Source organism: Buteo buteo, chromosome 8, assembly GCF_964188355.1.
Source record: "Buteo buteo chromosome 8, bButBut1.hap1.1, whole genome shotgun sequence".
NCBI lineage: Eukaryota > Metazoa > Chordata > Aves > Accipitriformes > Accipitridae > Buteo > Buteo buteo.
In genome coordinates, this window is record NC_134178.1 from 6059661 (window position 1) to 6087569 (window position 27909).

General features: G+C 36.9%; 1 protein-coding gene across 12 annotated transcripts in view; it reads right to left on the reverse strand.

Annotated features, from left to right (window-relative positions):
• The window catches only part of DMD (dystrophin), a 1298312-nt gene that overhangs the window by 423460 nt on the left and 846943 nt on the right, over positions 1-27909 (reverse strand). For all 12 annotated transcript variants that reach the window (XM_075033523.1, XM_075033524.1, XM_075033521.1 and 9 more), the window contains 3 exons: positions 17688-17863; positions 2484-2631; positions 559-708 (listed from right to left, as the gene is read on the reverse strand). In XM_075033523.1, coding sequence (XP_074889624.1) covers positions 559-708; positions 2484-2631; positions 17688-17863 — 474 coding nt within the window. The remainder of the gene's footprint in view (positions 1-558; positions 709-2483; positions 2632-17687; positions 17864-27909) is intronic.

Consider the following 27909-nt stretch of genomic DNA (forward strand, 5'->3'; position numbering starts at 1 on the left):
ACAATAAAATACAAAATCCTCCCTTAGTTTTCTCCATGAGTATGGAGATCCCAGAAAGCAAAATGAGTGTTACTTTGCTACACAGAAACCAGAACTCAAAGCTCAAGGTTGGAAGAAGCATGGTGGAATGTGAAACAGTGGTTGCAGCTTCTACTTTGGGGTTGGAGGAGAGAGGAGAATTGGGAAGTGTTTCCATAAAGGCAATCACCCATTTACTACTGCCTCTCATACACGAGTCACAAAAGATGGAATATTTGCTGTACTCTCAAAACAACTAGGCTACAAAAATGATGCTCTGCATTCCACCCTTAAGCAGCAGACCTGTAATTTAGGGAGTGTATTTGGATGCAACATCATCACTTCAGGCACTAATGGTCATGGTTTGCTGTCATTGTTTCTCATGGCAGTGTATTCTACACGTTTTTCTTCCTCAGGTTCATTATGCATACAAATACCTCCTCATACAGAGAAAAATAATACATACCAGAAAATATATAATGCAAATATTTGCTGCAGATTAAAATTTTATACCACAGTTATATCACTAATATGTCTAACCTTTAACAAGTGATGGTTAGCTTCTTTCAGTGTACTCTCAAGCTTATGTTTTTTGTCTGGGTTCAGTGATGCACTTCCAAGTGCTACTCCTCCGGTTTCATTTAATCGTTTCAGTATTCCCTTGTGTGGCGGCAGCTCTTCAACTCTTAACTGGAACAGACAAATACAGCAGTTAAGATGAACTGTGGTAGAATTTTCAGCTCTCTTATCTTCGCCCTTATCGATCTGTGTATCAGCTAAGGAATAAACTCAATTCAAGACAAAATAACCATTGCTTTCTGAATGTAGAAGGCTAAAACTCCCCCCAAAAGAGACTGTATTAGTGGATCAAGCCTAAAGAGAGTCCTAAAAGTCAAAATACAGGGTTTCTCAGGATATTAACCACTGTTACATGATAAATTCCACTTCTGCACACTCAATAGCTCATGTACATGAATTTTAATAATCTTTCAATATGGTAAAGAGCAAGCACTTTGGAGATGGATTTTAACATCAAGTAAGGATAATGTAACTAAAAGACAAAGTTCTTTAAGCTCTCTTTTTCTTTTTTTATTAACATAAACAGGTAGGTATGAAATGAGCCACACTGCAAGTCAATGCACTATTATTTGCTGCATTAGGATGCATTCTCTTGTGTAGCTCAAAAAGAACAAGGTAGACAGTAAAAATGAGATACAAATAAAAGACGCTATCACCTTTAATTCTGGATTATGTATCCCTTGGGAATACCACAATTGGGAAATATTTGTGTATAAATGAAGAGTAGAAGCCTTCAGGGTTCTAAACATTCAATTTAGACATTGAATGTGTAATCATTTCTGCCAATTATAAGACACATCTAACACCCCTATAAATATTTCTTTGCTTTTGTACTGATATCCTCGACAATGAAGGCAAAGCCTCACAAATTCTCTGTCCAACTCACTGGCATCTTATGGTAAAAAGTCAGAGGGTCAAACTCAGCACATGGTTAAGTTTTCATTTCCTCAAATGTTACACAGTACTATTTATCCTAATTTTGTTTATTTAAAAAGAAACTTGAAGATAGATTTTTACTAAAGAATCTTTTAGATTTTTTTTTCAGATTTTGTTGAAAGAAGGATAGAAGAAATTCTGATGAGTTTCCTTTAGACTATTTAATGCTCTATTCCATCGCTTGCTGAATTTGTTCAACTTGGATTGGCATAAAGGGTAACTAGCCCTTATCCTCAAGGGAGAACAGGAACCTTTAGGCAGGTATTCTATAAATAATATGCATTTTCCAACTACAGTTTTATTTATTATTGTACAAGTTATTAAACATAGTCATTCTATTGGACACATTTCAGAAACTAAACAGACCAACTTCTATTGGATATATTTATTTGCAGTATAGTCCAAAAGCTCTAAAATCTTCATGAAAATATGACAGCCTTTAAAAACAAACATGTAATATTCTATTGGTTGGTTTTTTTAAAGCATTTTTAAAATGTCACCTAGATATTTAGTCTAGAAAATGTTGTAGTGATACTTTAACCAGTTGACATTTATAATTATGCATGCAATTCTAGGTACTCTTGTGAAATTCTGAATACCATTTCATATGTGAGAAGTTATAAAAGATTAACAAGACACCTACAGATAAATGTTTTACAGATAAAATGGTCAAGTTCTGAATTAAAAAACTGAGGATGAAAAAGACGATTAATTACCTAGGTGACAGGATAGATATTTTCCTTTCAGTACATTTTCCATTACTTTTCTGATTTTAGTATGATCAGTATATATTTGTATCTGGGTTTTGAAATTCCACTACTTTGATTTATCTAAAAAAGTTAAATGAATGCTGTGTTTGATGGCAGAAGCCTTCTCTTAAAATAGCATTTAATTTTCTTCAATATCAAATTAATAAAGTAAGAGAACATTAAGAATAAAACTCACGATACCTTTACTTTGCTAAGGCAGTCTCTTAACTGGTCTTCATTCCCTGGTTCAAGGGGAATACGAATAACACTGTCTGCTTCCTCTAACCATAAAATCAACTTGTTCAAGTCCTCTTGAAATTCTGATAAAATATTCTTTTCTTCCTCTAGCCTGTAATAAAAATGTGAAATAAATGTTTCCATAAATTTATTTTTATGTTGAAGTGCTTATCCATACCAAAATAAAGACTAGAGAAAACAAATTCTTCTCATTTATATTAATTATTTTTAAAAGTGTGCCATCGATTCTTTTTCAGATCAAAATGATCAGACCAGCATCCTTTTAACGTGGCATTAAATGTATTTTAAAAGAAAAACTCAAGTCATAATTTGCAATGTCACTAAATTCAGCTTCCAGATTACATACGGGAGGGAGCAAACAAGCATGCCAGAACTAGAACTGTTAATAATTCAGATCACATTTTTGCGTGAACTAACAGCAGGGAAGCCCAGTGTCAGAAACTAAGAATTCTAGCACCAAACTTTACCAAACTGAGTCTGTAAGATTAACACTTAAACCCATTTGGACATATTGTACAAACAGATATTTTGGTGACCATGCCACAATCCTTTGTGTAAAGCATTCCAGTCAAGATCCACAAAATGTAGGGAAGCTTTGTAGTCCATAAGAAGTAATGGGATAGGATTGACCTCACCTAACTTTAGATGGCTATTCTGCCTACATCTACAACTCAGCTGTTGATCTTCTCACCCAGATTCTCTTCACTGAAGGCCAATTGGTGTTTCTAGGGTGTGATATATGGATTCATCTTAGATGATTACAATAGGAAGAGATGAATTCTCCCATGCAACTTTTTTCTTTCATTAAAGAAAATCCCGATGACCAACAAAGACAGAAACATTGCAGCTGTCTAAAGTCAGATAAGACTACTTTCACCATGACTGTATAAATACATGGAGATCTGAACTTTTGTGCCTAAACTTCCAAGGTTACCAAGAGACGCGTGAGAAAAATTTCAAGGGCAGCAGGGAAGAGCATTAGCAGAATGTGAGCCCTTTGGGATTAACATTATGGGTGGATCTCTTCTGAAAGAGAAAAATTATGTTTTATATAAATCACTTGCAATTTATCCTCCAAACGTATTCACAAAACTGAGGTGACATAGAGTCTTACCTGTATGTAAAGATTAAATAATTATTAATAAAATTAAACAACAATTAATAACCTATTAAATAATAATAGGGTTTTATTGTTGCTGTTATTTTATGAAGGTTATTTGAGATCAAAGCAAAAGATGTAAAACCAGCTTTTTATTATTATTATTGTTGTTGTTGTTGTTGTTGTTATTATTTCCAAGATCCAACTGAGTTTGTGAGGTTAGGTCATTTATTATACATAATAAGAGGTCGTATTAGTATTTTAAGAATATAACTCAACATTACAGAGGAGAATCAAGGTCAGTATTATTAATATATTATTTCTGAATGCAAAACTGTATTAAGGCAGAATGAAAATGTTTTTAACTTCCTCTGGTCTCCCATACTTGCCATGATGGTCAGTGCCCATCGAATACTCTGAGAAGTCAAATGGAATGACATCTATTTTAAACTACACCATAATTTATTTACAATTTTTTTTCTTGTTTTAGGAAACTATGTTTTCTGATGGCTGACTTAAGCAAAGATGTCTCTTTAGAAAAGCTATATGAATACGCTTCAGGCAAAAGAGAATCAATAAAAAGTGTCAGCTTTACATCATCTAACAAAAAAATACTGAAAAGAATTGTTGCTTGACACACTTGCCTGCACACATGCACACACATACAGTCTGACAAACAGCTCAGAAACTATAGATTAAAAGCTTTTCTTCAAGCAGAACAGAAATTTAGAAATTTCCAACAGTCAGTATCCATCTTGTAGAAGTTTGTACAACCAAATCCCCAAATCATTTCACCCTATATTAAGAAATCTAACTTTAAGTCATTAAAATCTTATATGACTTCCCCCCCGCCCCCATAATTTCCAGAGAATAAAAGCATTCAAGTGACTTCAAGTGTTCCACATTTAAAACACTTATTTATAGAGGAGGAAAAAAGGAAGAAAAACTGCAAGATTTGGAAAATTCCTTTTAAATAACACCATCCTGGTTACAGTGTAAAATGGGAGAAGCCTGGTTCAGTCAGCATTGTAAATTCTAGTACGGAAGAGGGGCATAAGCATATGAGCTGAATTAAATTTAATTTCACAGCGAAAGGATCATCTGACTTCATGGTATAAGCAAGAATTTTTATACATTAGGATTTTTTGAGGAGGGAAAGAATCATGCTGTTGGAATGCTGACATTTATAAAATAAACCCAGGATCGTACAATTCAACTATTATTTTATACAACTTGCAAACTAGCAAAATTTTTGCTAGTGTTTTACCTGCTTTCCATCTTATTGGTGTTTATTGCATTTCCTTAACAAGGCATCCTTACAAGATGAGAATTGCTATAGTAGATGAATAAACACTCTACAGACCCTCTCTAAAATAGAAGATGAAAAACCAGAGTAAAATACCAGACAACACTCTTGACCAGATTTCACTATCGAGCTGCTACATCTCACAGTCTGGCTGCACTAAACATGCCACTTCTTAAGGAGACCTGAAAAATACGATAGCTGCCATGCATGTGACACCAATTTTTCCTGGATGGCAAAAGCCAGGCAAGAAGACATCACTACAAAGGTGTTCTTGAAAAAGAGAAGTGTGTCTATTCAATTTACAAGAACCAAACAGTTTTTGAAAGCATCTCCAGCTATTGTCCTAAATCCATCCTTTCTTTTCCAGTTAAAAAACTAAGAAAAAGGCAACTTCAACAATATATGCAGTGGATATCTTGGATAAGAAAAACCTTATAAAACAGTACGATGCATCGACGTTTCCAAATAATTATGACTAAGTAGCTCATGCTTTCAAGTTTTTTCCTTTACAGTACAGTTTAAAGATGTTCTCTGTTAATCTCTAAAATATGAAGCATTATTTCTTTGTTTACCTTCAAGTTTAATGTTTTTATAGAATTTATTTAAGTATATAGTAGTGATAGTAATGAACGGGATATTTAAAACTCTCCATCTACAATTAAGTGGTAGATATTTTATTTCCTGAGTCAATTCAAGGCATTTAGATAGGAAAAAAGCACTAAGTTCTTCCTGAAATATTGGTTGCGCATTATAAATATTCTTAATATGTTTTCAGGAAATGGATTTGCAGCGATTATGGCTGAAAAAAATTATACATACAGGAAAGTAAGTGCAGAATATATTATTAAGTGTTATGAAGTCCAATAATAAATAATGCATTCAGTCATAATAAATATACAAAGTTCATGTAAAGGAGATTAGTAAAAGGCAGTACAGGTTTAAATGGAGGATGTTTTTTTCCTAGCTTAGCTGACATATCCATAGATTACTATTCTCTCAAGCATTTCAGATGGATTGTAGCTGGAATTTCAGGTAAGCAATAAATTTAAACCTACCCTCACACAGGACAATTTTTTGTCAGCTAATGTTTAAGAACCAGATATAGGGAGGAGTTGCATGCTCCAAGGCTACAACAGAATGCGTATATAGGGTTTAGTCATCTCTTTTGAGAAACTGAAAGACACTATGGAAACAAGGAGGAAGATACTCTTAGGTGCTTACTGGGAAGTGCATATTGATGAAAGGAGAACCCTACTATACCAGACAAGGGTCATAGAATCATTTAGGTTGGAAAGGACCTTTAAGGTCATTGAGTCCAACCGCAAACCTAACACTGCCAAGTCCACCGCTAAACTATGTGCCCAAGCATCACAGCTACACGTCTTTTAAATATCTCCAGGGATAGTGACTCCACCATTTCCCTGGGCAGCCTGTTCCAATGCTTGACAACCCTTTCGGTGAATCTAAACCTCCCCTGGTGCAACTTGAGGGCATTTCCTCTCATCCTATCACAAGTTACTTGAGAGCAGAGACCAGCACCCACCTGGCTACACCCTCCTTTCAGGTAGCTGTAGAGAGTGATCAGGTCTCCCCTCAGCCTCCTTTTCTCCAGGCTGAACAACCCCAGTTCCCTCAGCCGCTCCTCACAGACTTGTGCTCTAGAACCTCCGCCAGCTTCGCTGCCCTTCTTCAGAGCGCGTTCCCACCGGAGCTCTGTCCGGGCAGCTGCGCCAGCTGTGGCGGGTGCAGAGCTTAGAGAGGCCACGGCTTGGCTCCCGGCGGGTCTCTCCGCTCCCCTGACGACCCCGGTTCAGGAAACCCCCCATGCACCGCGCTGGAGCGCCAGCTGGAGAAGGACATCAAGGTGCTGTGGTTTTCCTCTTTCTTCAAGCTGTATCCCCCCCCGACTTAGGTTATTTAGACAAAACCTTCCCCCCCCCCCCCTATAAATTAGGTTTATAGGTTTAGGTTTTTGCAATAGACAAATTAAGCAATAAAGATTTATATTTCTTTATATTGCCAGAGAAAAGACATGAGTGGACTTTGGAAACCAACATACACATTGTCCTATTTTCCTGTGGCAAAAAATTCTTGCCAATATTTCTAGGTGCTTTCAGAAGCCAACATTGCAACTTTTAAAGGTACTGTTGTCTTCAAGAACAGCTCCTTTTTATGATTTCACATGCTGTAACTGCAGAAAATACCTGTTTCAAAATTAAATCTGGGAGGTTATTGTAAAAAAAAAAGCTATAATAAAATGTTGACTGATAAGACAATTTATTGCATTGTATTTATTTATTTATTTATTTTTATTGCAATTTGTTAGAAAGAATAATTATTTGATCAACTAGATAGCTGAATTTAACCCACTTTAATATTTGGCCACAGCCTTTTGGCCAATGGCAGCTGATTTTTCACAAAGGTAACATTGATTGTCTCTGGGGAGGGAAGAAGAATGCAGGAAAGCTTGCTAGATGGACATTCTTATCAGTTAAGTAATCAGCTAGATTTATCGTCTGGTGAATTAAAGTTAAACTACCAAGATGTCAAAGAAGAGGACCAACAAAGGTAAGATTTCATGATCCAGAATATGAAAATCACACCTAATCACAGACTTAAAATTCAAGGTGATCTATAGGAAAGGTAATAATTGTGATTCTTTTAGAAACAGGAACTCAATGCTATTAAATAGCATAAAGTGTTTAGTCAGGAAATCTACTGCAGAATGAGAATTGTTGATACTGTAAAGCCAGAAGCAAAGCTGATGCAATCATTGTTATGTAATGTCATTTTTATGTTTCAAAAGTGCTTCAAAGCTGGAAAATATTGCAGAGACCTCTATCAAAATGGGTCCTAATTAAAATGTTGGTGTTTTCTGTAGATGATAAAGGCAGCAGGAACATGAGAGTGACTCCCAATATGTTTCATATAGTTAAATAGGCATCAGTAACAAACACCTGACAACTGCTCCACTGGATGTCCAATAACAACTTTCACTCTAAAAACAACTCACTATCTTACCAAGGAGAAACTGTATCTTCAACACACAAAGGTCAATATTCATAACTACACTTAGAGCATGAAAGTACTGTTTTTAAAAATAAATTAACTGAAATGCTTGGCAAATTTCTGCTGCTCTGAACAGGCTCTGAATAAAAGTTCTAGATCAAGTTCCTGCTTTAGATCTAGAATGGAATTTTAAATCAGCAAACAGATTTATTTGCTTTCATTCTTAATACAGCATATTCTAATATTTACTAGACATGTGAGCCCACTAATGCTCTTTTTTAAGCTCATAAACAAATTACTCCGCAGTAACTGCTTAGAGATTAAACAAACACAAGCCACTGGTGCCAAATTGTTCTTTAGAGGAAAAAGAAAGATAAGATATTTACTGTAAAAACAACAAAATACTTCAAAACTATTTATGTCCTTATTAATGTATATACATACACACAGATATGCATATGTAGACCAACATAAATAAAGGTATGCATATATATACAAACATATACTTACATTTACACAAACAAATACATAAAAAAGTGAACACCATAAACAGTAATAGAATCCTATTAACAGCCCTACTTTCCTGCTATTGTCTTAAATTTTCTTATGGAAACCTGCATGACTCTTTTCAGGAACTGTTGTTTGTCTAGGATTTCTGGAAATGCAAGCCATATCAATGAAAAGTCCTGATGCTGCTGGACTCTAATATTTCTTGTGCCTATGTACTACAGCTCTGAAGTTCTTATGAAGTACTGTTATGCAGCCAGAAATTCTGGTCCTTCCTGATGCAGACAGACTTACCCATTTTGGTTGTATAGGATGTGCAGAGAAGAATCAACTTTACAGCATTACATTTATTACAGCATTCTTCACCGAGAAGTGTATGTGTACTTGAGAGATCAAATACTCTTCTCAAGTCAAAACAGGTTATCTGAAACCAGCCAATCAAAAGATTCATTTTTGTGAAACTGAGGCAGATGCTAATCTATGCTGAGATCTGCAGCACTGCAACTATAAAAATGAAAAAATCCCTGGCTCCCCGTAATCCTCAGAGCAGAAGCACGACTTCAAATCTTTCTGAGGCAGTGTCCCCCTCTGCCCCAGTTACGTGGAAGTCTGGACTCAGTCATCCAGCGCTACGCCATGAACCACACGATAAAACCTCTGTTCCTCAGCCTGAGCAGATTCCCCAGAACCTAAGCTCTCAGCAACAGTTTCACTTTTTTGGTTTCCTATCACTTCTACTCATTTGTAAAGCGCATAGCTCAGTGGAGGCGTTATGCGATGGGCCCCTAAGGAGAAACCTGAGAAAGATACAACTTTAAATACGTTAATTCCGGCACAAAAAAGGCGTAGCGTTCAACCCAATGCACCTGAGAGCAAAATTATTGAGCTGTATAGTATTTTGAATGAGAAATCAAAAAGATTTCTTGTCTCCTAGCAGAGATAGCATTGGCAAGATTCCTTTTTTATCTTAAGTACACTGTCAGTTTTATCACCCTTATGAATTCAACTGCAACCCTTAAAACATTTAAAACTTTTTCTAGTCATGAAGGGAAGATTTTTACTTTGATGACTAATTTAAATGTTGATCAGGAGGATTGAGTTTTATTATCTGAGCAATGTGGGATGTTTTCAAACTAAGACTTTCCAAGAATTCTTTTAGAGATATTTACTTTGTATCTATATCTATACATGTATGTGTGTGCACACAGAAGGGTTTCAGAATTCAGATTAAAACCTAATGTTCCATAAAGATCTAGTTCCTTATCCTAGTCAGGAACAGTATGTAGTACAGTAATTAAAAGGTCCATTGCAATCAAGGGGAGCTGCAGGTGCACTTCATAATTTACTTAACAATTTGTTCCTGGCTTGCTAGAACATTACTTCTATTATAAGTAACATCCTGCATGACAAGTATCATATTATGCAAGCCACTAAAATAAAGCACTCTCTGTATTAGCTGAACCAGTTAATCAAATAAAATTTTTAACTCGATGACTGATTGCACCTTTTGAACAAGCTGATTTCTATCACCATAATTTCATTTGGAACAACAGTTCAATGTAATTCTAGGTGTTTAAATTCATGGCAGCAATGATGAATTAACAGTAAATTGTTATTAAGGGAGTATGGGCTTCCAAATCTGAGCCTAAACAAACTGGAAGAAGGAGCACAAGCCACCAGTTGACTGGGACACGGACAGAGCTGCTCTTGAGACATCAGTTGGGACTACATCGTCCTGGATAAGCAGGTGACTGAGGAATAAGACGTCGTTTCAGCAGATCCATCTCCAGCACAGACCTGGATGCTGTTATACATTACTGCCTTATCCTTTTAAACCAGCCTAAGTTCCCAAAGAGCTTTTAAACTGCTTCTCTGGCAGCAAATGGTTTGTTTCATTAACCCTGAAATGTAACCCATCCTGTTTGATGGAAAATTCTCAAACTATAGCAGAGAAGCACATACTTTCACATGGAACTTTTGGTCTTCTACGTGACTGCTACTCTCAGGGACATTACTTTGTGTTTTCCATATTAAACCGTGGCAGCTTTCTGTTTGTATTTCTAAATTCATAAGGCCCCTTGGTCAAGTTTTTTTATATGAATTTTATATACATTATACTTCTGGAAGCAAATGTATTAATATTCAGTATTTAATATTAAATAGTAAATTAAATTAATTACAAGAATTATTTTTCCTAATAGCATTTTGTACATATGGTATTTCATAGATTGGGGATAATTTTCCTAACAGTATTAAAATGAATCAATAACAAATTCTTATGGTAGTCCAGAAAATACCCCGGATAGATTCTTCTTTTTTTTTTCACTATCATTAATCCTTAGTTATAATGGTTAACTATTACATAAACATTCACGGCCCATTTCAAGTAAGCTTATATTTTCATTTACAGTTTCTAGAAACCATATGAAACGCATACTGCAGCTCATGTATTTTCTCCATTGTCAACAATGTGATACCAGTACCATAGCAACCGGTAAATAATTTGTGAAACACATCAGATGTTTACAGTTTGTAACTGCACACAAGTGATGTTGGACTTACTTGGGAGGTGTCAGCTAGAGATAGAAAATATGCAATCACAGGAGTAGGACAGATCTGCACTTGTGACTCATATTCCCACTTGCACTTCCAATAATGTTTTGGTGCCTTTTTATTTTTTTAACGTTCAGCTGTTGATTTTGTATTTATGGTATTTCTAAGATTAGGAATTAGTGCATTTCGTAGCTCTTACTGAGAATTTAAGAAGCCACCAAAATAGTAACTTGACAATTTAGAGAAAATATTTACTAAGAGAGAATGAATTTTCTTTCTTCCTCTAAAGAATGTGCAAATATGCTTCAGTTGGGTAAGGAACTTTAAAGAAAATAACTGAAATTAAAAATGTCACAGAAACTTCAGAAAAGTCAGACGTAAATACTAAACAGTAAGAAGTGTAGCTACACTACTTGTAAACACAATGCAAATTTATACCAGAGGGATTCTTTTCTAGTGATTTACTGTAAGAAATCCGAGCAGTCAAAAAAGAAAATTCAGAAAATTCAATATGTAACTAATTTTTTGTTGGAAAGAAGAAAAATAATTATTGACTTAACTGTCATGAAATCTCTTCATTCTAAGCCAGCTTTTAAAGTGCAATAAGAAGCTAATTACAGCCTTCAATATAGTGCGTGTTCAGGTGAAGGAAACCAATCTCTGGTAGCTAGTGTGTTACGGCAAAAAAAGAATACTTCAATGAAGGTAAGGTATGAAAAATATTAAAAAGTATATTTACCTTATAACATTTTTTATTTAGAACAGAAAGCTTGTGTTTTTATATTCAGAAATATATTTGAAAGTATTCTGGTAAACAGCCTTTGTTCTGTCATTCTTTCCATAATTACATCAAACTCACTTGAGTAGAGATCTGAACAGGCAGTCTGCAGGTTCAAGCTCATTAAAAGTGCAAATGTATTTGCAGCTAAAATAATGAAAAAATTCTCTTCCACTCAACAGAACCCAATCTTAACAAATGTCAGACTGTGATGAATAAAAATCCCCAAACTGATTACTTCTGAAACAGCGAAGGAATCTAATTCCCGGGCATCTGTTTTCAAAAATTATACAAGAAATTTTTCACACAGATGGAAAATACAAAGCCCAGCCAGCACCACTGTTACAAGTCTGTCGACAACCTCATTTATGAGCCTTCACCTCATCAAGCTCCTATGTGAGCTGTCGCTTCTCCTCCTGACGTGTGCTGCCTTGACTAGCTCTGCCTGGCCCCCACGTCCCTGCAGCGGGAGCGAAGGCGCAGCACCACGCTGCGACCGCGCAGCACCGGGACTTGCCACCACCCAGGCCCTTGGGTGCACACAAGCGCCCTGATGGCAAGCCACTGCCTCCTCAAGCCATCCACAACTCCCAGCGGTACCACTCAGCAGGCAGGCACAGCGTAATACGGCCTGGTGCATCTCAGGGGACAAAGAGGCAGAGAGATCTTCTGCGGGTGCAGTTCAGAAGATGTTGTATTTGAAATGATTGCTGGAGTATGAAGAAGAGCAAACAGACAGATTTTTTTTTTCCACCCCCCTTTTGTCTAGGGTTAGTAGCATCTATTCAAGAGGCCACTGCACCTTCCCCTAGTCTCCAAAGTCTCCAAAGTCTCCCTTTCAGTGTAACACTGTTCCAGAGTACAAACTCAAACTTCTCCTAAACATGCTGCTTGCAGCAAAGTGCTAACAAAAACTCAATTAAATTCCCAATTTGCTAACTATCAGTGTATCAGACTCGCAATCAAGTTTCACTTTATTCAACAGCCTAGTCTACTCCAAAGTTTGCAGTAAGATAAAATGACTAGATGTGCTAAAATTACATTCTCACGTAATTCTTAGCTGGATGGATTAGACTGCAAGATACAGATACATTAAACACTGAATTCAAACTTCTACAGCTTTGAAACTCTTAGATCAAGGCAAATGAAAGATAACATCCGACGCAAACATAACTCAAGCATAACCTCTTGATCTTCAGTACCAAAGAAAGGAGATTCAAACCCAATTTTAAGTCTGTGCTTTGCCTGGGATCAGCATTTGACCTTTTAAAACTTAAAAACAGCTTCTTTTTACTGAAGAGCAGTACAGGTTCCTCAAACTGCTTTGAGGTTTAGTTTGTTTTCTTGTCTGTTTTTAATTAAGTTGTCCTTTTATGGTCCAAATAATTCTCATTCATTAAATCTGACAGACTACCACTAAGATCAATATTAGCGTCTAGTGAACCTACGATCAGTTTCAGTTATTTATAGAATATCATGGGGTTGATCTGGTTTACAGTTCTTATTATGCAGATAGTTTAATTTTTATTCCAATTATTTATGAGAACTGGATTAACATGTTGAAACTCTCAGAATTATGTCATGTATCAGTCTTCCCTTTTCAAGTCAACTAATCACAGGGTTCATGATGGTTACAGAAAATATTTTGGATTTACAGTGTTCTTTATCAATGCAGTGATAATATTATGTTTTCATACAGAATAAATAGTAGACCATTTAACAATGCATCCTCAGGAAAACTGACAAAGTAATTGTGTAGAATTCCTCCCCTCACCCCCCAAAATATAATCAGTGCATCAGAACACGAAAAACGCCCAAGTGTGTCAGAAAAACCAGTCCAACACATCGCTGCCAACGTTGCTAACAGGAGATGGTAATTAAGGGGAGCACAGAAGACAAGCCACTTTCTTTAGTCCATTCACCTCGTACTGCCCCAGAATCCACTGTCATTGGATTAAGAATTTTATAGGGCTGAGTCATAATATTTTCCTCCATAATCTTCTGTGGCCAGCAAACTTCAGACATTCAGAAACCATAATGTAAAAAAATATTTTTTAAATTGATTTTACTATCTCTTACAGTTTCAACAAGTACCCTTTACTTCTGGTATTGAGGAATTAGGTGAATAACAGGTCATTCCACATTCAGTTTACACACCACTGTGATTCTGTAAACAGCAGTCACATCCCTCCTGAGACTTCTCTCCAGATTGAAGATCCCCAGCTTCTTAGTCTCTCCTCACAATGCAGCCGCTCCAAACCCTGGCTCATTTTAGTTGTCTTCCTCCACCTATACTTTCTCTAAGTCCATCATACCCTTTGACATGCAGGGAGCAGATCTGCACGCAGTACTCAGCATGATCATGTCACAACGTGCGATGGCAGCAAAACATTTTTTTGTTTTGTTCTCAATACCCTTACTGGTGCTGCCTAAAATGTTACAGCTTTTTTGGCTGCCTCTCCATACTGAGCCTGCAAACACTGTCAGTGAGAATGCCAGGATCACTTTCTTGAATTGTAACCACCATTTGCAAGCTCAGCATCATGTAAGCATGGTATAGACTGTTTCTCTGAAATATTCATACCTCCTATTTGTCTATGATGAAGATCATCTGCCACTCGTTGCCCATCCGCTCAGTTTCGGAGTTTCCCACTATCGCCTCAGCATTTGACTACCTGAGAGAGCCTAATGTCATGGGCATCCTTGGAAATGTCACCACACACCTCCTGTCTCCAACTAAATTCTCACATTCATGCACCTTACAAAAATATCTATGTTCATTTCTGTTACTTCTGTGATCTTCCCCCCCTTCACCGCCACCTCTAACTAATGAGTATGTTTGAATTTGGCTTGACAAATATGTCCAAAATGGAGTGCCTATGCCCAGTCTGTAATCTGTGCAGAATTATCAGAATCAATTTCTTCCATCTTGGTAAGCAACAGCAAAATAGAGTTTGCAGTATATAAAGTTTCCTTGCCATTTAGATAATGCTTAGCAACATTACACTTGAATTTGAAATCACTGTCAGATTTCATTTCTGGAATCCATTCAATTGCTAATTTCTTCCCACTTCCTTTATCTTAAGATCTGCTGAGCCAAAAAATGTAATAGAAAACAAAATTTCAGTTGATCACTACTCCTCTGTTTGAGCTACTGAGAATCAGCTTTCAAAGCTGAGCACAATGTATTGACTACAAAGGATAAACCATAAAATCTATTAAAAAATGTATATTAGTTTTCTCTTCCGAATTGCAAAGGTTCTAAATGTTAATATCTACTTTATTTTTCTTTGAAATTATGAAATGAGAATGTATTCTACCCAGTCCGCTCTCCCTTCACCATCACCTTCTTCCATTATGGTTTTAAAATGTGGTTCCATTTTCTCACTCTTAAAATTGACGTAAACAAAAATATTAGAATCCCCTTCATAATCATAAAATTCTTTTAACCGTGAACATTTTATTTTTTAGGAAAGCTAGAGAAATACTAAAGGACTATTAAAACTTAAGTGGTCCAAAATATAAGCATACTGGCTTAGGAGTTTATTTGCAAAATAGTCTATTAAAGCTATTCTGAAAAAAAGAAGCCAAAATATTTTAATTCACCCAGATCTATTATAATTTGTATTTTACTGAGATACTTAAATAAATTTGCCATAGTACAAACACATGCAATGGACAACGTCATGACTATATGAGCTCTTTTGGACTGCAAGTAGAGGTCATTTCCTTCCACTTTTCTTCTTTGCCCCATGCTTTGCTCTTAATGAAAAATTAAGGCACTTGGGGTGACGTGGGTTTCAAGTCCTAAAAAGAGAGGACCTGACTGTACCCCAAACTAAATGAGGACAACTACTGAACAACTAAAAGATGCCAAAGAACAAGAGAGATGAAAAACCCATGACACCAAGGCTATATGAAGACTGCAGCAGATAAGCCTACGGTCTTTTCATGCCTAGGATCATCAATAATTGAGACTTAGCTAGAACACACCACATACTCCTGTCAACTAGGTTTCTTTCCTTTGAAAATCCAGCCTGTGAGAGTGAAAAGATGAAAGAAAGAAGAAAAAGCATGTACCAGCAGGCAGCAGCTAGGCTGAGGGTAGGATCTGTCTCCAAGATCTGGGAGCAAAAAGCGTTCCCTGGCTCTGATGCAGCCAGGAAGACGGGACGACGAATAGAAGTCCAAACTCCTCCATCCTGATGCATGTGGGTCTCACTACAGTACACCAAAAGCGTTTCTATCACTCTAGCACAACGCTATCTGTATTCCTTCTAGAGCAATGCATTTATTCATGCCGAGTTCACTAACTGAGGTCTCTGCAATCATTGCCCTCAAAATTACACGAACTGTCATTCCAGAGGAAAACAAACGAACCGGTCAGCAAACCAAGGAGACCAAAATGAGGAATGCATGTGCAAGTGTTTAAGAACCTTCGTCTAGGGAACATAACTGTATTATTCCCATTTAACAGATCCTAGGCTTCCTTAAAAGCTAGAATGTGACAAGAAATTCCATATACTGCTAAAACTGCCTTGAGCCAAACCAGCATTCAGATACACATTTCTATTGATAGATGAAGGAAAGTGCAATACCAATCTTTACCAGAACTGAACCATTTTTCATATTCTGAGACAAAGCTCAACCACCACTCTCTTTCTTCTGTGTTGCTGAAGCAGTTTACAGGGCTATTAAAATGATGTGTTATTGTTTTGTAAGTGTTAGCGCTTACATAACAAGTTAAAGCTTGGAAACACAGATGGGTTTCCATTGTACAAAAGAACAGCTTTTAGTGTAATAAATGAAGGCCAAGGACTCCCTTGTGTAACAAGTAGCATTGCCATTGACACCTGGAAATACAGCAGAAAGAAATATTTAAAGCACTGCTGTAGCTTCTGACAGCTGTAGCTTACTTGTTGCATCCCCTTCTTTTAACATGTTCCAAGAGAAACTTTAATCATGATTAAACTCAATAAACAACCTTTCAGGACACTCCCTTACTGCTCCAGTGAACATTTTCACAGCTTTTGCCCCACCATGGTTCTAAACCAAAAAAATGGCACGTGACACATCAGAAGTAACAAAACTGTTGTAAACTACTAGTTCTTCTACTACATCTCTAGAGCTCATTAACATACCTCTATAAGGAATAGTCTGGGTTTTAAAAAACATGCAGGAAGAAAGCTCTACCAGTGATTGTATTTTAAAGCAGACTGTCATATCAATTTAGGCCTAGCATCTAGGTTAAAAACTTGCTTTTATAAAACCTAGTATAAACAGCAACAAATTTTTTTTTCAATTGGAAATTCTCTTTTTAAAGAAGTCAAGCCATTTTTGTATTATCTGTAAGTCAAATGCTCTAGCTTCCTGTGACTGCATGAGAAAAACAAACTGATCTGAAAGTGATTATAAATAACATTAAATTAACCAATCCATTCTTTTTATCCAACCTATGAAATGCAGATGTTAATGGCATTAATGATAAGTGAATTAGATTAGGATTAACTGTATTAATTAGCTAAGGTATTAGTAGTACTAAAGGGATATATTTTAATGGCATACTATGAAATAGAAAGATGATAAATCAACTGTAAATTCTGTAAATGAAGCTCCAATCTGTTCTACTTTTAATCAAGCAATAATGTATGCCTATTTGGGTTTTTTAAACATTAAGAGTGCAATTATAAAAACGTGAAGTATGGAAGGGAGTGGTGGTCACTGACAGGAGTAGGTAGAAAAGAAGACTTAAACAAATGATAGTGGATGTGAAATTTAATTACAGGTGAATATGAAAACTCCAGAAGTTGAGACCTCCTTTGAACTTTTAAGCCAGAAGCAAATCTAAAATAACTAAAAATAATTTCACAATAGTTTTGCTCTCTTTTAACCTACCTCTTTTTTTTCTCTACCAGCTGTCTGCAGATCTCCTGCCACCGGATATTCAAACTTTCCAGTTGTTCCTTCAGCACCTTAGCATCTGCTGTTGATGACTGCTCAATAATCTCTTCACCAGTTACGTTCAATGCTTTGACAACAGTTTGTTGTCGCCCAATGCCATCCTGAAGCTCCTGCAAAATACCCAACATATACACGTATTCATAAAAATGTCAAGCGTGAAACAAAATGCTTCATCACATACTGGCCAGATGGAAAGAGGTGAAAGTTTTTGTTCTCCTCTGAATTCCAAATGAAAAATCTAAAGGCGAATAGACAGAAAGACATCTCATGTTTTTGTAACGAGTACCTTTCAGTGCATCTCTACAGCCTTTTTTCTTTCCCCCCTGTATTCTTGTCTGCTAGGAATCATTACAGTAATATTCTGTAGATCAATTAATAAGTAAAACTTGTGAACAAATTTACTTCTACACCCCCAAAGGTATACACCATGTTTATTTAATAGCCTATGAAGCATTGTAAAATTTAAAGCGCACACTGTTTGGAATTCATATTAGCTATCAACACAACTAAGCTATGTTGAGAAAGCAAAGACTGTTAGAATTACTCCTCTTGATTCCATTAAAGAACATGTTTGTCTCCAGTTGTGAGAAACCTAATAATCCCTCACGGGTTTTGGGGGGTTTTAGTTTGGGGGTTTTTTTGGTGGGCTTGGGGGAAACTACACTTCTAAGCAAAAGTATTACTTACATTGTTTCTACTTAAACAACAAAATGAAAAACTACCAAAGATAACCAAGATGGACCATTTTTTCAAGTTTTACTAAATGCATTGGAATATGTTTTCTACACCTTTTATCATTAAAAAACTATCAAACCTGTAGCTACCTTACCTCATGTTTAAAAACAGAGTTCTGAATGTGTAGCTTAGACTTTAAAACTGTATGACTGTTTAAGAAAGTTTATATTTCTCCATAAGGAATTAAATATTTTCATATTTTTAATCAACAGTAGAGCATGAGTATTTTTCTCCTTGAATTCCTCAAAATGTACAAGCAGGAAAGTGTAAAATCATTTTCAACAGTTTACTGCTAAAGTAAGCAGAAACTGAAATAACTTCAACAATCTACACTGTGGGATTCTTACTGACAATAGGTTTCACAATCTCAGGAAGTGTGTCTGAATCTTGCCTACATACAAGAGCTTTCAAGTAAAATGCTGAATCTACCTTATCTGGAAGAAAGCAAATATTTTAGCACATCATGCTCTGGAGCAATACTATATGCTTGTTTTCTCTTTCTAAATGCATAATACAAATTACAGAGCAAGTTAGTAAATCTGCATATTAACATTAAATTAAATTTGTCCATGAACTGGTTAAAATTGGCAGGATGCAGCTTTCCAGGAATGTAAAAAAGGTGAACATAACTACTACTCATGCTTTTTTTTTTTCTTTTTTAAGTATATATCTTGTCCATTAGATCTTCAGGCATAAGGTTATAATTGAAAGTTCACAAACTGAACCACACTTGAAGTTAACTTGTTTTAATACGACCACACCTCAGTTGCCAGCTACTAATTCATTAAACCACAGAAAGTCAGTTGCACGCCCCATCCCATCTTTTGCCCAAATTTTACACAGACAGCCTGACCACCACCACCAGTACAACCTGGGGTACAGAGGTCAATGTCAGCGAGCCACTGTCCTGGACACGAGTCACAGCCAAGGCAGAGGTCTGCACTGTCGAGACTAAGCTTATACTTTCTGTTTGGTTTTCTTAGTTTCTTTTAGGTTGTTATAAAAGAGAACTCCCTCCAAATTATTCCTGTCTTTCGCACCTCTCAGTAAAAACTGTTATTCTGTGGTTGGGTTTTTTCCCCAAACTCTTTTCACGTCCCATAGTTTCAGAATCAAAGAGTAATTGTGGTGAGCATAATGTGGCAGTCATCTGCACGCTGTTTTATGATGTTTTGATAGGATGAGAAAACTTTTTTTCTGCTGGATCCTAGTGGGCTACAACAGTCCAGTCATGTCACATCAAACACACTGCTGGCCTAGAGTGCCTCAGCATACTTTGCTTTGCTAGTGGAACATGAAAGATTTTAAGATACCATTATAACAGAAACTGCAAGATCTTCTAGGACCCAGGAAAGACCCATAAAAGCCTCTTACTCAGATTTTGTTGTCTTTCCATGATGCACATTAATACCATAATACCTGGTCCAACCTTTGGCTGTTATTTTCAGGTACATGATCCACTATTAAGAATAAATAGCAGTAATGGTCAGGTAGTTTTCCTAAATGCAAATATTCTTTATTATTATGAGGCTGAAAAGTCATTGGTCTTTCCAGTACATACCTCAGTTTTGGTAATGCCCAGCTTAAAATGAATATCTAGGTTTTGTACACATTCACTGTATTTGTCATTGAGTTTAGCAATAGAGCCTTTGCATTATGCAGTACGGAGTGTTACACAGGTAAATCATAACAATAAGATGTATAGTCTGAGGAAAAATATATCACAATAAGTGGCTTATTTCCAACAAGGTGCCTGAAACAATTGTGCTATTGAATGCATCTGTTATGAATTTACAGAAAAAATAACTCAGAACAAAGCTTCTACTTGTACGCAGCAGGACTGTTCATTTGGAATAGGAGATCAAGGCAAGGAGAACAAAGAAGGGAAATTCTACTTCCTGAACTCCAAAGTTTTTAAAATTAAAATTTGTAGGAATTAGAGGTTATCTCTGCACCAGCTATTCTAAATGACAGAAATAATCACCAGTCAGTATACTATTAATTAAAAGCCCACTTAAATACTCTGAGCCCTTTTCCTGCGTTCACAGCATCTTGAATTAATTTTTCTCCCTCCCCCAGCATACACCAAAAAAAAAAAGGCAACTATTACATGATTTCCACACTTATTTCAATTGACACAAAAAACTAAGGGAATTTTCTGATGTGTCCTGTGGCATATTACACAATAGACCTTACTTACAAAGTAAAAAAAGAAAATAGCTAGCTCAGTGGCAGAGACAGTCTTCAAACTTACGATCCCTAATGCCAGGATGGGAATCAGGATGCATAGGAAGGAGAAGTATGAACTTCCACCAGAACATAAAAGAAGGCTTCTGACCATCTGAATTTCAGCTCACCATAAAGAACCCAGTTTGAGATTTTTTTTTCCAAGTACTCTATTTCATTCGACACTTTTCACATGATTAAACAGAAACATGTGTGATAAAGTTTGTCTAGATTTTGCAGCCTAAGAAAAAGCAGATTTTTTTTTTATACTGGGTACTGCACAAAGCACAGCAATCCCTGAAGACATTTAGGGGTTTTTTTTGAAGTATTTTTGTATAAAGCAGACAAAAGTGTTTTGCTGAAAGTCATGTTTTCACACACTCACCCCAGAGCCATGAACCACAAAGATGCTTTTCACAACTTACATCAGTATCTACAACTTGTCAACAGCTCTAGTTCCCTATTCATCCTCCCTCTATCTTTGCTGCACACCTGCATGAGGGCAAGGTGCTGGGAGTCTGCAAGAGGTTGTCTCCCATGGCCTTACAGTTTATGGTGCTAGAAAAGGAATATTGACATAGAATCTCCTTCTTGTAGTTTCACTTGACATTTCACCCCTTCATACAGAAATGGCAAAGCGAAAGGGCACGTTGCCCTTTGGATTCCCAGCTTACTCAGAAGGCCATCCGAGATACTTACACTTGCAATTATACAGTTTCTAATCACTTTCTGAACAGAGTAAGCAAACAAACTTAATTAAAAGTGACATGTTTATATAATATCAAAAATAAAACAATGCAGAAACGACAAGACCTCATCATATTCATACACACAAAGCTAATCACAATTTTAAGTGGACTGCAGATACTTCTAAGTACTTTGTGTTTTCAACATGTTGCATTTTTAGCTACTAAGAAAAGCAGATAACATAAATACCCCTCACTTTAATTTCTCTTTCTTCCAATTCCCAAGCATAAGTAGCGAATGACATATCATTAAATAAGGTTTAAATATTCTCTCAGACTAAAAATTGCAAAACCAGTATATTAATAGGACTTCTACCTCTCATACAGATGATTTTACACTTTGATAAGGACCTCAACTAATATAGTATGATAACTTAAAACTGCCAAGACATTCATATGATGCTTCTTTGCTTCAATTAGTTTCTTTTTATTTTCCTAAATATTTTCTTTTTATTTACCTAAAATGAGAAATTATGCACACTCTTTCAGAAAACTTCCAGTGGAACAGAAGCAAAAAAGAAATATGGGGTAAACACAGGGGAAAATGCTCACCGCAGTCAATAGGGCTGTTTCTGCAACAGCAGGGGACTCTGCCCATAACCAGGTTGAAAATTCTGGCCTAGTTCACTATTGGTTTTCATTTTTGTTCTCACTTGTACTTTCTGGTCCTAGAAGCAACTGCTTAGTGACAACACAAGAGCAGCTGCTTTATGACATTTTTTTTTAATCAAACATAAAAAAAGGCAAGGGGGGGGACGGGGGAGAAGTGGAAAGAGAAATTCCCCAAGGAATTTCTTAACCTGACATTGTCAGCATTACTTCTGACCTCCCCAAATGTACGTAGAACACTATTTCAGTTGTACCTCCAAACATCCAGAGGTTTCTGCATCAATATTAGCAGTTCTGTGACTTGTAAAGCTGTTCTTGAGATAATTATGCAATACGATGAATCTTAATAAACTGCAATATTGGAGATCCTAGAGCTAGTTCCTATCATGAAGAGCTAGTTATACTTTCTGGGTTGTTTTCCTGAGAAACTATGATTAAACTTTTTGTAGACAAAGAGAAGTAACTTATATAATTGATTTAAAAATTTACCAACCAATTTCAAATACATTACACCATCACTTCCCCAGTTGCCACCTTTTTTTCCTGGTGCCTTTCACAATGCTCATGACAACTGACCAGGCAATATGACAAAAAGAAAAATTATTGATTCAGATAGATTCCCGGTACTAATTAAAATAGTAAAAAAGGAAAAGATTTGAGTGGGTGAGGATCTGAACTAAACCAGTTTGATTGCTTTTCCCATATTATGTAAAGTAAACATTCATCAGGGTCCTTACCCACTTACCTAAGTGGGTACCAGAATGGCATTTCTTTGACTTTGTTATTTCTTAGTTAACTCGTACATATATCATGCAACTCTTTCTGCAACTTCATTTCCTCTTGTCATTGAATGAAATAGCATTTTACTGTGGAAGTTAATCAGAAACTATTCTATGAACAATCCTACTAGCAGTTTCCTCTTTTCGTTGTAGTAGACAAACATGCTTAACAATAATTTATTGTTATGGAAAAGCCCTGTAGCAACATGAAGAAATACCACAAACAAGCTAATTGCTGTCAGAGACACTAGCTGGCACAAAATGTTTTAAGAAAAAAAAAAAAATATTGTATAGCCTTTCCATAATTTATGGTAAGCTACAGATCCTAAAAGCATGTAAAGGTACTACGCACCACTTTCAGAAATCTGTAGTCTTGAACTTGACATTAATGTGCTATTTTTCACTCATTTACATAAATTTCTCTTCTGCCTTAAATTGTATAAAAGCATAAGGTTGACATAAGAGTGTCTACCCAGATGCAACAATATAAATCAGAGAACTGTGAAAACATTTGGTGGGAAACTATCCCCTAAACAATTTGCTAGCATTTGGTTACCAGAATGAATTTATCCATTAAGAGTATGTACCTCTGTTCAAGATGCTATTAGAAATAAGGAAGAAATTAATTTTCCAGGCAGTTAAATCACATTGATTTAATCTGGAGACACATTACTGGCACTTTGTTAGGATTAAAACAATCAACAAAAAGTACATGTTGTTTTCTAGCTGTTTTGTAATAAGCAGCTATGCAATCTTCATTGTTTTGTGTGCATTATGTTTCTTATTGTGTTATTATTATGAATTACGGAATCTCAGGTCAGAAGATGGAGATGGAAGAGGCAAAAAAACAGTAAAAAATTGAAGGCAATGTTTGCTAAGGTGTTGACAATATTTAAAGCAAAGCGTTTTCTTCTTAGCATAAATTATAGGTATTATTATGGTTTGAATATTACTATCAACTCTGTGAAAAGAGCAGCATTTGAAAGAGTTGACAGTAGGCTCCGGGACCTACAAAGCAGAACTGGGTGCATTTTCTCAGTTGTACCAGGTTTGTACATCATCTGTGCATGAGAAATTGCTGCAGACCTGTTTTCTGAGTAAACAATAAATAGTGGAAAATAACAAGGAGATTTCATTCTCACTTTGACCAAAATTGTTAATAGAATTATTTGTGGTGTAAGCAACAGTTTATATAAATAGTTTATGCAGAATATAAAAATATTGCTTGATTTGGTATGCAAATGGCTTGGTTGGAGAGCCTTCGGAAACTACTGGTCTATCCTGCTCTGTATATTATTTATTTTTTCTATATTTTGATGCTGTTTAATTAGAAAAACACAAAGTCCAGTGTTGCCCTGGATGCACTGCTGGCTGTCCATGACTGCCACTGTACACAAAGAAATGTGGGTGCAATGCAACTCCACAACTGTCCATTTTAACAAATCAAATGGAGATACACAACTTCTCATATTCTGCTAAAAGCTTCTAATCAGAAAGAGTCCCAGATTTGTTTGAAAGTTTTAGTATCTTCTAGATTTCATCCCTTGACTGCGCCTCTTCCATCTAGAAACAGTGACTAATTAGTTCTACACAAAACAAAGCATAAAGACTGAAATCCCTGTATTTTACCTATACAAATTCTTCAGTCTAGCCTGCTGTCCTTCGAAAAGCAGTAGTCTACTATACTTTAATAGCCTAGTAACTTCACACTTCAGCTTGTGACAGTAATTCTGGGCTCTTATCACTGCTGCCTGTGCTGCCATCGACTGTAACTCCAAATGCATCTCCAGTTCTTCTTACTAATACTTAATGAATTTTCCTTCATAATTAGCTCTTGAGAGGCAGATATCACCCAGTAGGCCTTGTTACTATGAAATTCACCAAGGTGACAATCTGGTTTATGAGACGATCAAGCAAAACTTTTGTCTGATTCCCTGTTCACTATAATAAAAATAAGTTAACCAAATTTGTCTCTTCCTTTAATGGAAATTTCTTATACCTTTTAATCCACAGGGGTAAGTAAGGAAAAAGGAAGTCAAGGCTTGCAAACTGAAATTTTCTTTCACTTATACCTACTGCAATGAAGCTATTTTGAAGACATTAATCTGCTTTGTCTTAATTTCCTTGCTGCTCAGAATGATCCCACTTGGAGCTTAGAATAACTTGATATCGGCTCTTGAAAACCTTCTGCATGTAACTGCTGAGTAACTACTGTTCTAGAAGCGGCCTCCTACCCCTGCCCAAAGATGATCTGAAAATCTGTGCATTACATGTTTGTCTTCGCTTTATTGTTACCTGGACAAAAAATTACAAAGCTGTATTGGGTTTGCATGGCAAGGTTTTGGTAGTGGGGAGCGGGGGGGCTACAGGGGTGGCTGCTGTGAAAAGCTGCTAGAAGCTTCCCCCATGTCTGACAGAGCCAATGCCAGCCAGCTCCGAGACGGACCTGCCGCTGGCCAAGGCCGAGCCCATCAGTGATGGTGGTAGTGCCTCTGGGAGAACAGATTTAAGAAAGGAAAAAAAGTTGCTGTGGTACAGAAACGGCAGCCAGAGAGAGAGGAGTGAGAATACATGAGAGCACCAGCCCTGCAGACCCCCAGGTCAGTGCAGAAGGAGGGGAGGAGATGCTCCAGGCGCTGGAGCAGAGATTCCCCTGCAGCCCGTGGGGAAGACCACGGTGAGGCAGGCTGTCCCCCTGCAGCCCAGGGAGGTCCACGGGGGAGCAGATCTTCACCTGCAGCCCAGGGAGGACCCCACACCGGAGCAGGGGGATGCCCGAAGGAGGCTGGGACTCCGTGGGAAGGCCACACTGGAGCAGGCTGCTGGCAGGACCTGTGGCCCTGTGGAGAGAGGAGCCCACGCTGGAGCAGGTTTTCTGGCAGGACTTGTGACCCCGCGGGGGACCCACGCTGGAGCAGTCTGTGCCTGAAGGACTGCAGCCCACGGAAGGGACCCATGCTGGAGCAGTTTGTGAGGAACTGCAGCCCATGGGAAGGAGTCACGTTGGAGAAGTTCATGAAGGACTGTCTGCTGAGGCAGGGACCCCAGGCTGGAGCAGGGGACGAGTGAGGAGTCCTGCCCCTGAGGAGGAAGGAGCAGCAGAGACAAGGTGTGAGGAACTGACCCCAACCCCCCATTCCCCGTCCCCCTGTGCCGCTGATAGAGAAAATTGGGAATGAAGCTGTACCCGGGAAAAAGGGAGGGGTGGGGAGAAGGTGTTTTAAGATTTGGTTTTATTTCTCATTACCCTGCTCTGAACTGATTGGCAATAAAGTTAATTTTCCCCAAGTCGAGTATGTTTTGCCCATGACGGTAACTGGCGAGTGATCTCTCCCTGTCCTTATCTCGACCCACGAGCCTTTTGTTATATTTTCTCTCCCCTGTCCAGCTGAGGAGGGAAGAGAGATAGAGCAGCTTTGGTGGGCACCCAGCATCCAGCCAGGGCCAACCCACCTCAAAAGCACTCTTTGGGCCTTGAAAGCATTGAAAAAAGACGTATTATTGGTTCAGATGAGAGCTGACCTTGGTCATTTAGTCATCTTATAAAAATTATTTAGATAAACAGTATTGTGCTCAAATGCTGACAGTTTGCAATCAGACTAACTCCCTGTGGTTTTATAAAGATATTCACCAGGGGATTAATAAAAAAAGTGTCTCTCCTTCCCATTATTTCCAGAGAGATGTAATTGTTAAAATGGGCTATATTCCTTTAAATTTGCATTTCATGTCCCTTTCTAATGTGACACAAAATTGTGATGAAAGTCATTTCAGTACTAAATTGTAAAGTGCATGACCACAGGTCTATTTTGTGTTTCTAACCCAAATTACACAGTTTCTTCTTATTAGTATATTAATTCAATTTAATTTTAGAACTGATTTAGAAATACTGCAGGGAGAAAGAAGAGACCTTTTTTTCTGCAAAAACTCCGCTGCTACTGCATACCAACTATAACGCTTCAGGTTAAATACATAAAATTTAACTGTAAGTCCAAAAACCTCCTCACTGATTTTGTAGCACACGTGTATGCCACTGAAATTTATTAATCTCCATATTGATGTAGCACCAAAATGGTAAAGACAAGCCTCTGTAAAGACCAGCCAACTTTTCCATTTACCTCTACACATAATAGTACTAAGTTGGGACTATGGTCCGATTTGATACTATGTTTAATTTGCAATTTCTGATATTTACAACATTTAGGTATTTTACCTGCTCTGCAAAGCTATAACTGAGCAAACAATGTCAATGATAAGAAAAATTGCATCCTCCATCTTCAGACTCTTTCCAGCTATCACAAATCAAACTACTCACGTAATGGGTCCCAGTATATTAAAAATAACAACATGGCCTAGTTTCTTCAAACATAGCCTATTCTTAAGTTTTCAAGGACATCAGTAATACTGATGGAATTACCTTAATATCAGGCCAGCTTTTTTAGCTAAATAAATTATTTAATTTCAACTCAGTGTGAACACAGTTCTTCATTTTTCTGCCATGTTTAAATCAACTGTTTGTTCTTAAATTAAAAGCAGATAGTTATTACACTTTTACATTTCACAGCTTTTCCTAATTCTTACAGAAATATCCATACCTTTGCATAAACCAAGTTATTTCCTATACACCTCCTGTGCTTCAAAGAATAGAAAAATTCAATTTGCTTTCCTATGGAATCTATACCTTGAAAGTACCACTCCCAGTCTTTAACTCAGCAGCACTGGAATAAATACGTGTGCCTCAGCATCCTGTTTTCCTTTCAATCATGATATTTAAGCTGTTATATATTACCTCTTCTTTTTGAAGTCACTAGATTGTCATTTGTCAGTGCCTCTGGCTATGAAAAAAAAATAATACCTATTACATAAAAGTAGAGATTGGAAATATTGAACGAGCTATATATACTGACTTTCTAGTGCTGGTCATTTATAGCCTCCCTTTAAGACAAACTACTACAGATATCACCCCTTTCAAGCATTTGGGAGACTATTTAGATAACCCTCACTGTCTGAGTTTTCATCCACATCTTTTACACTTCATTTTAAAGCAAGTTAAAATAGTGTATA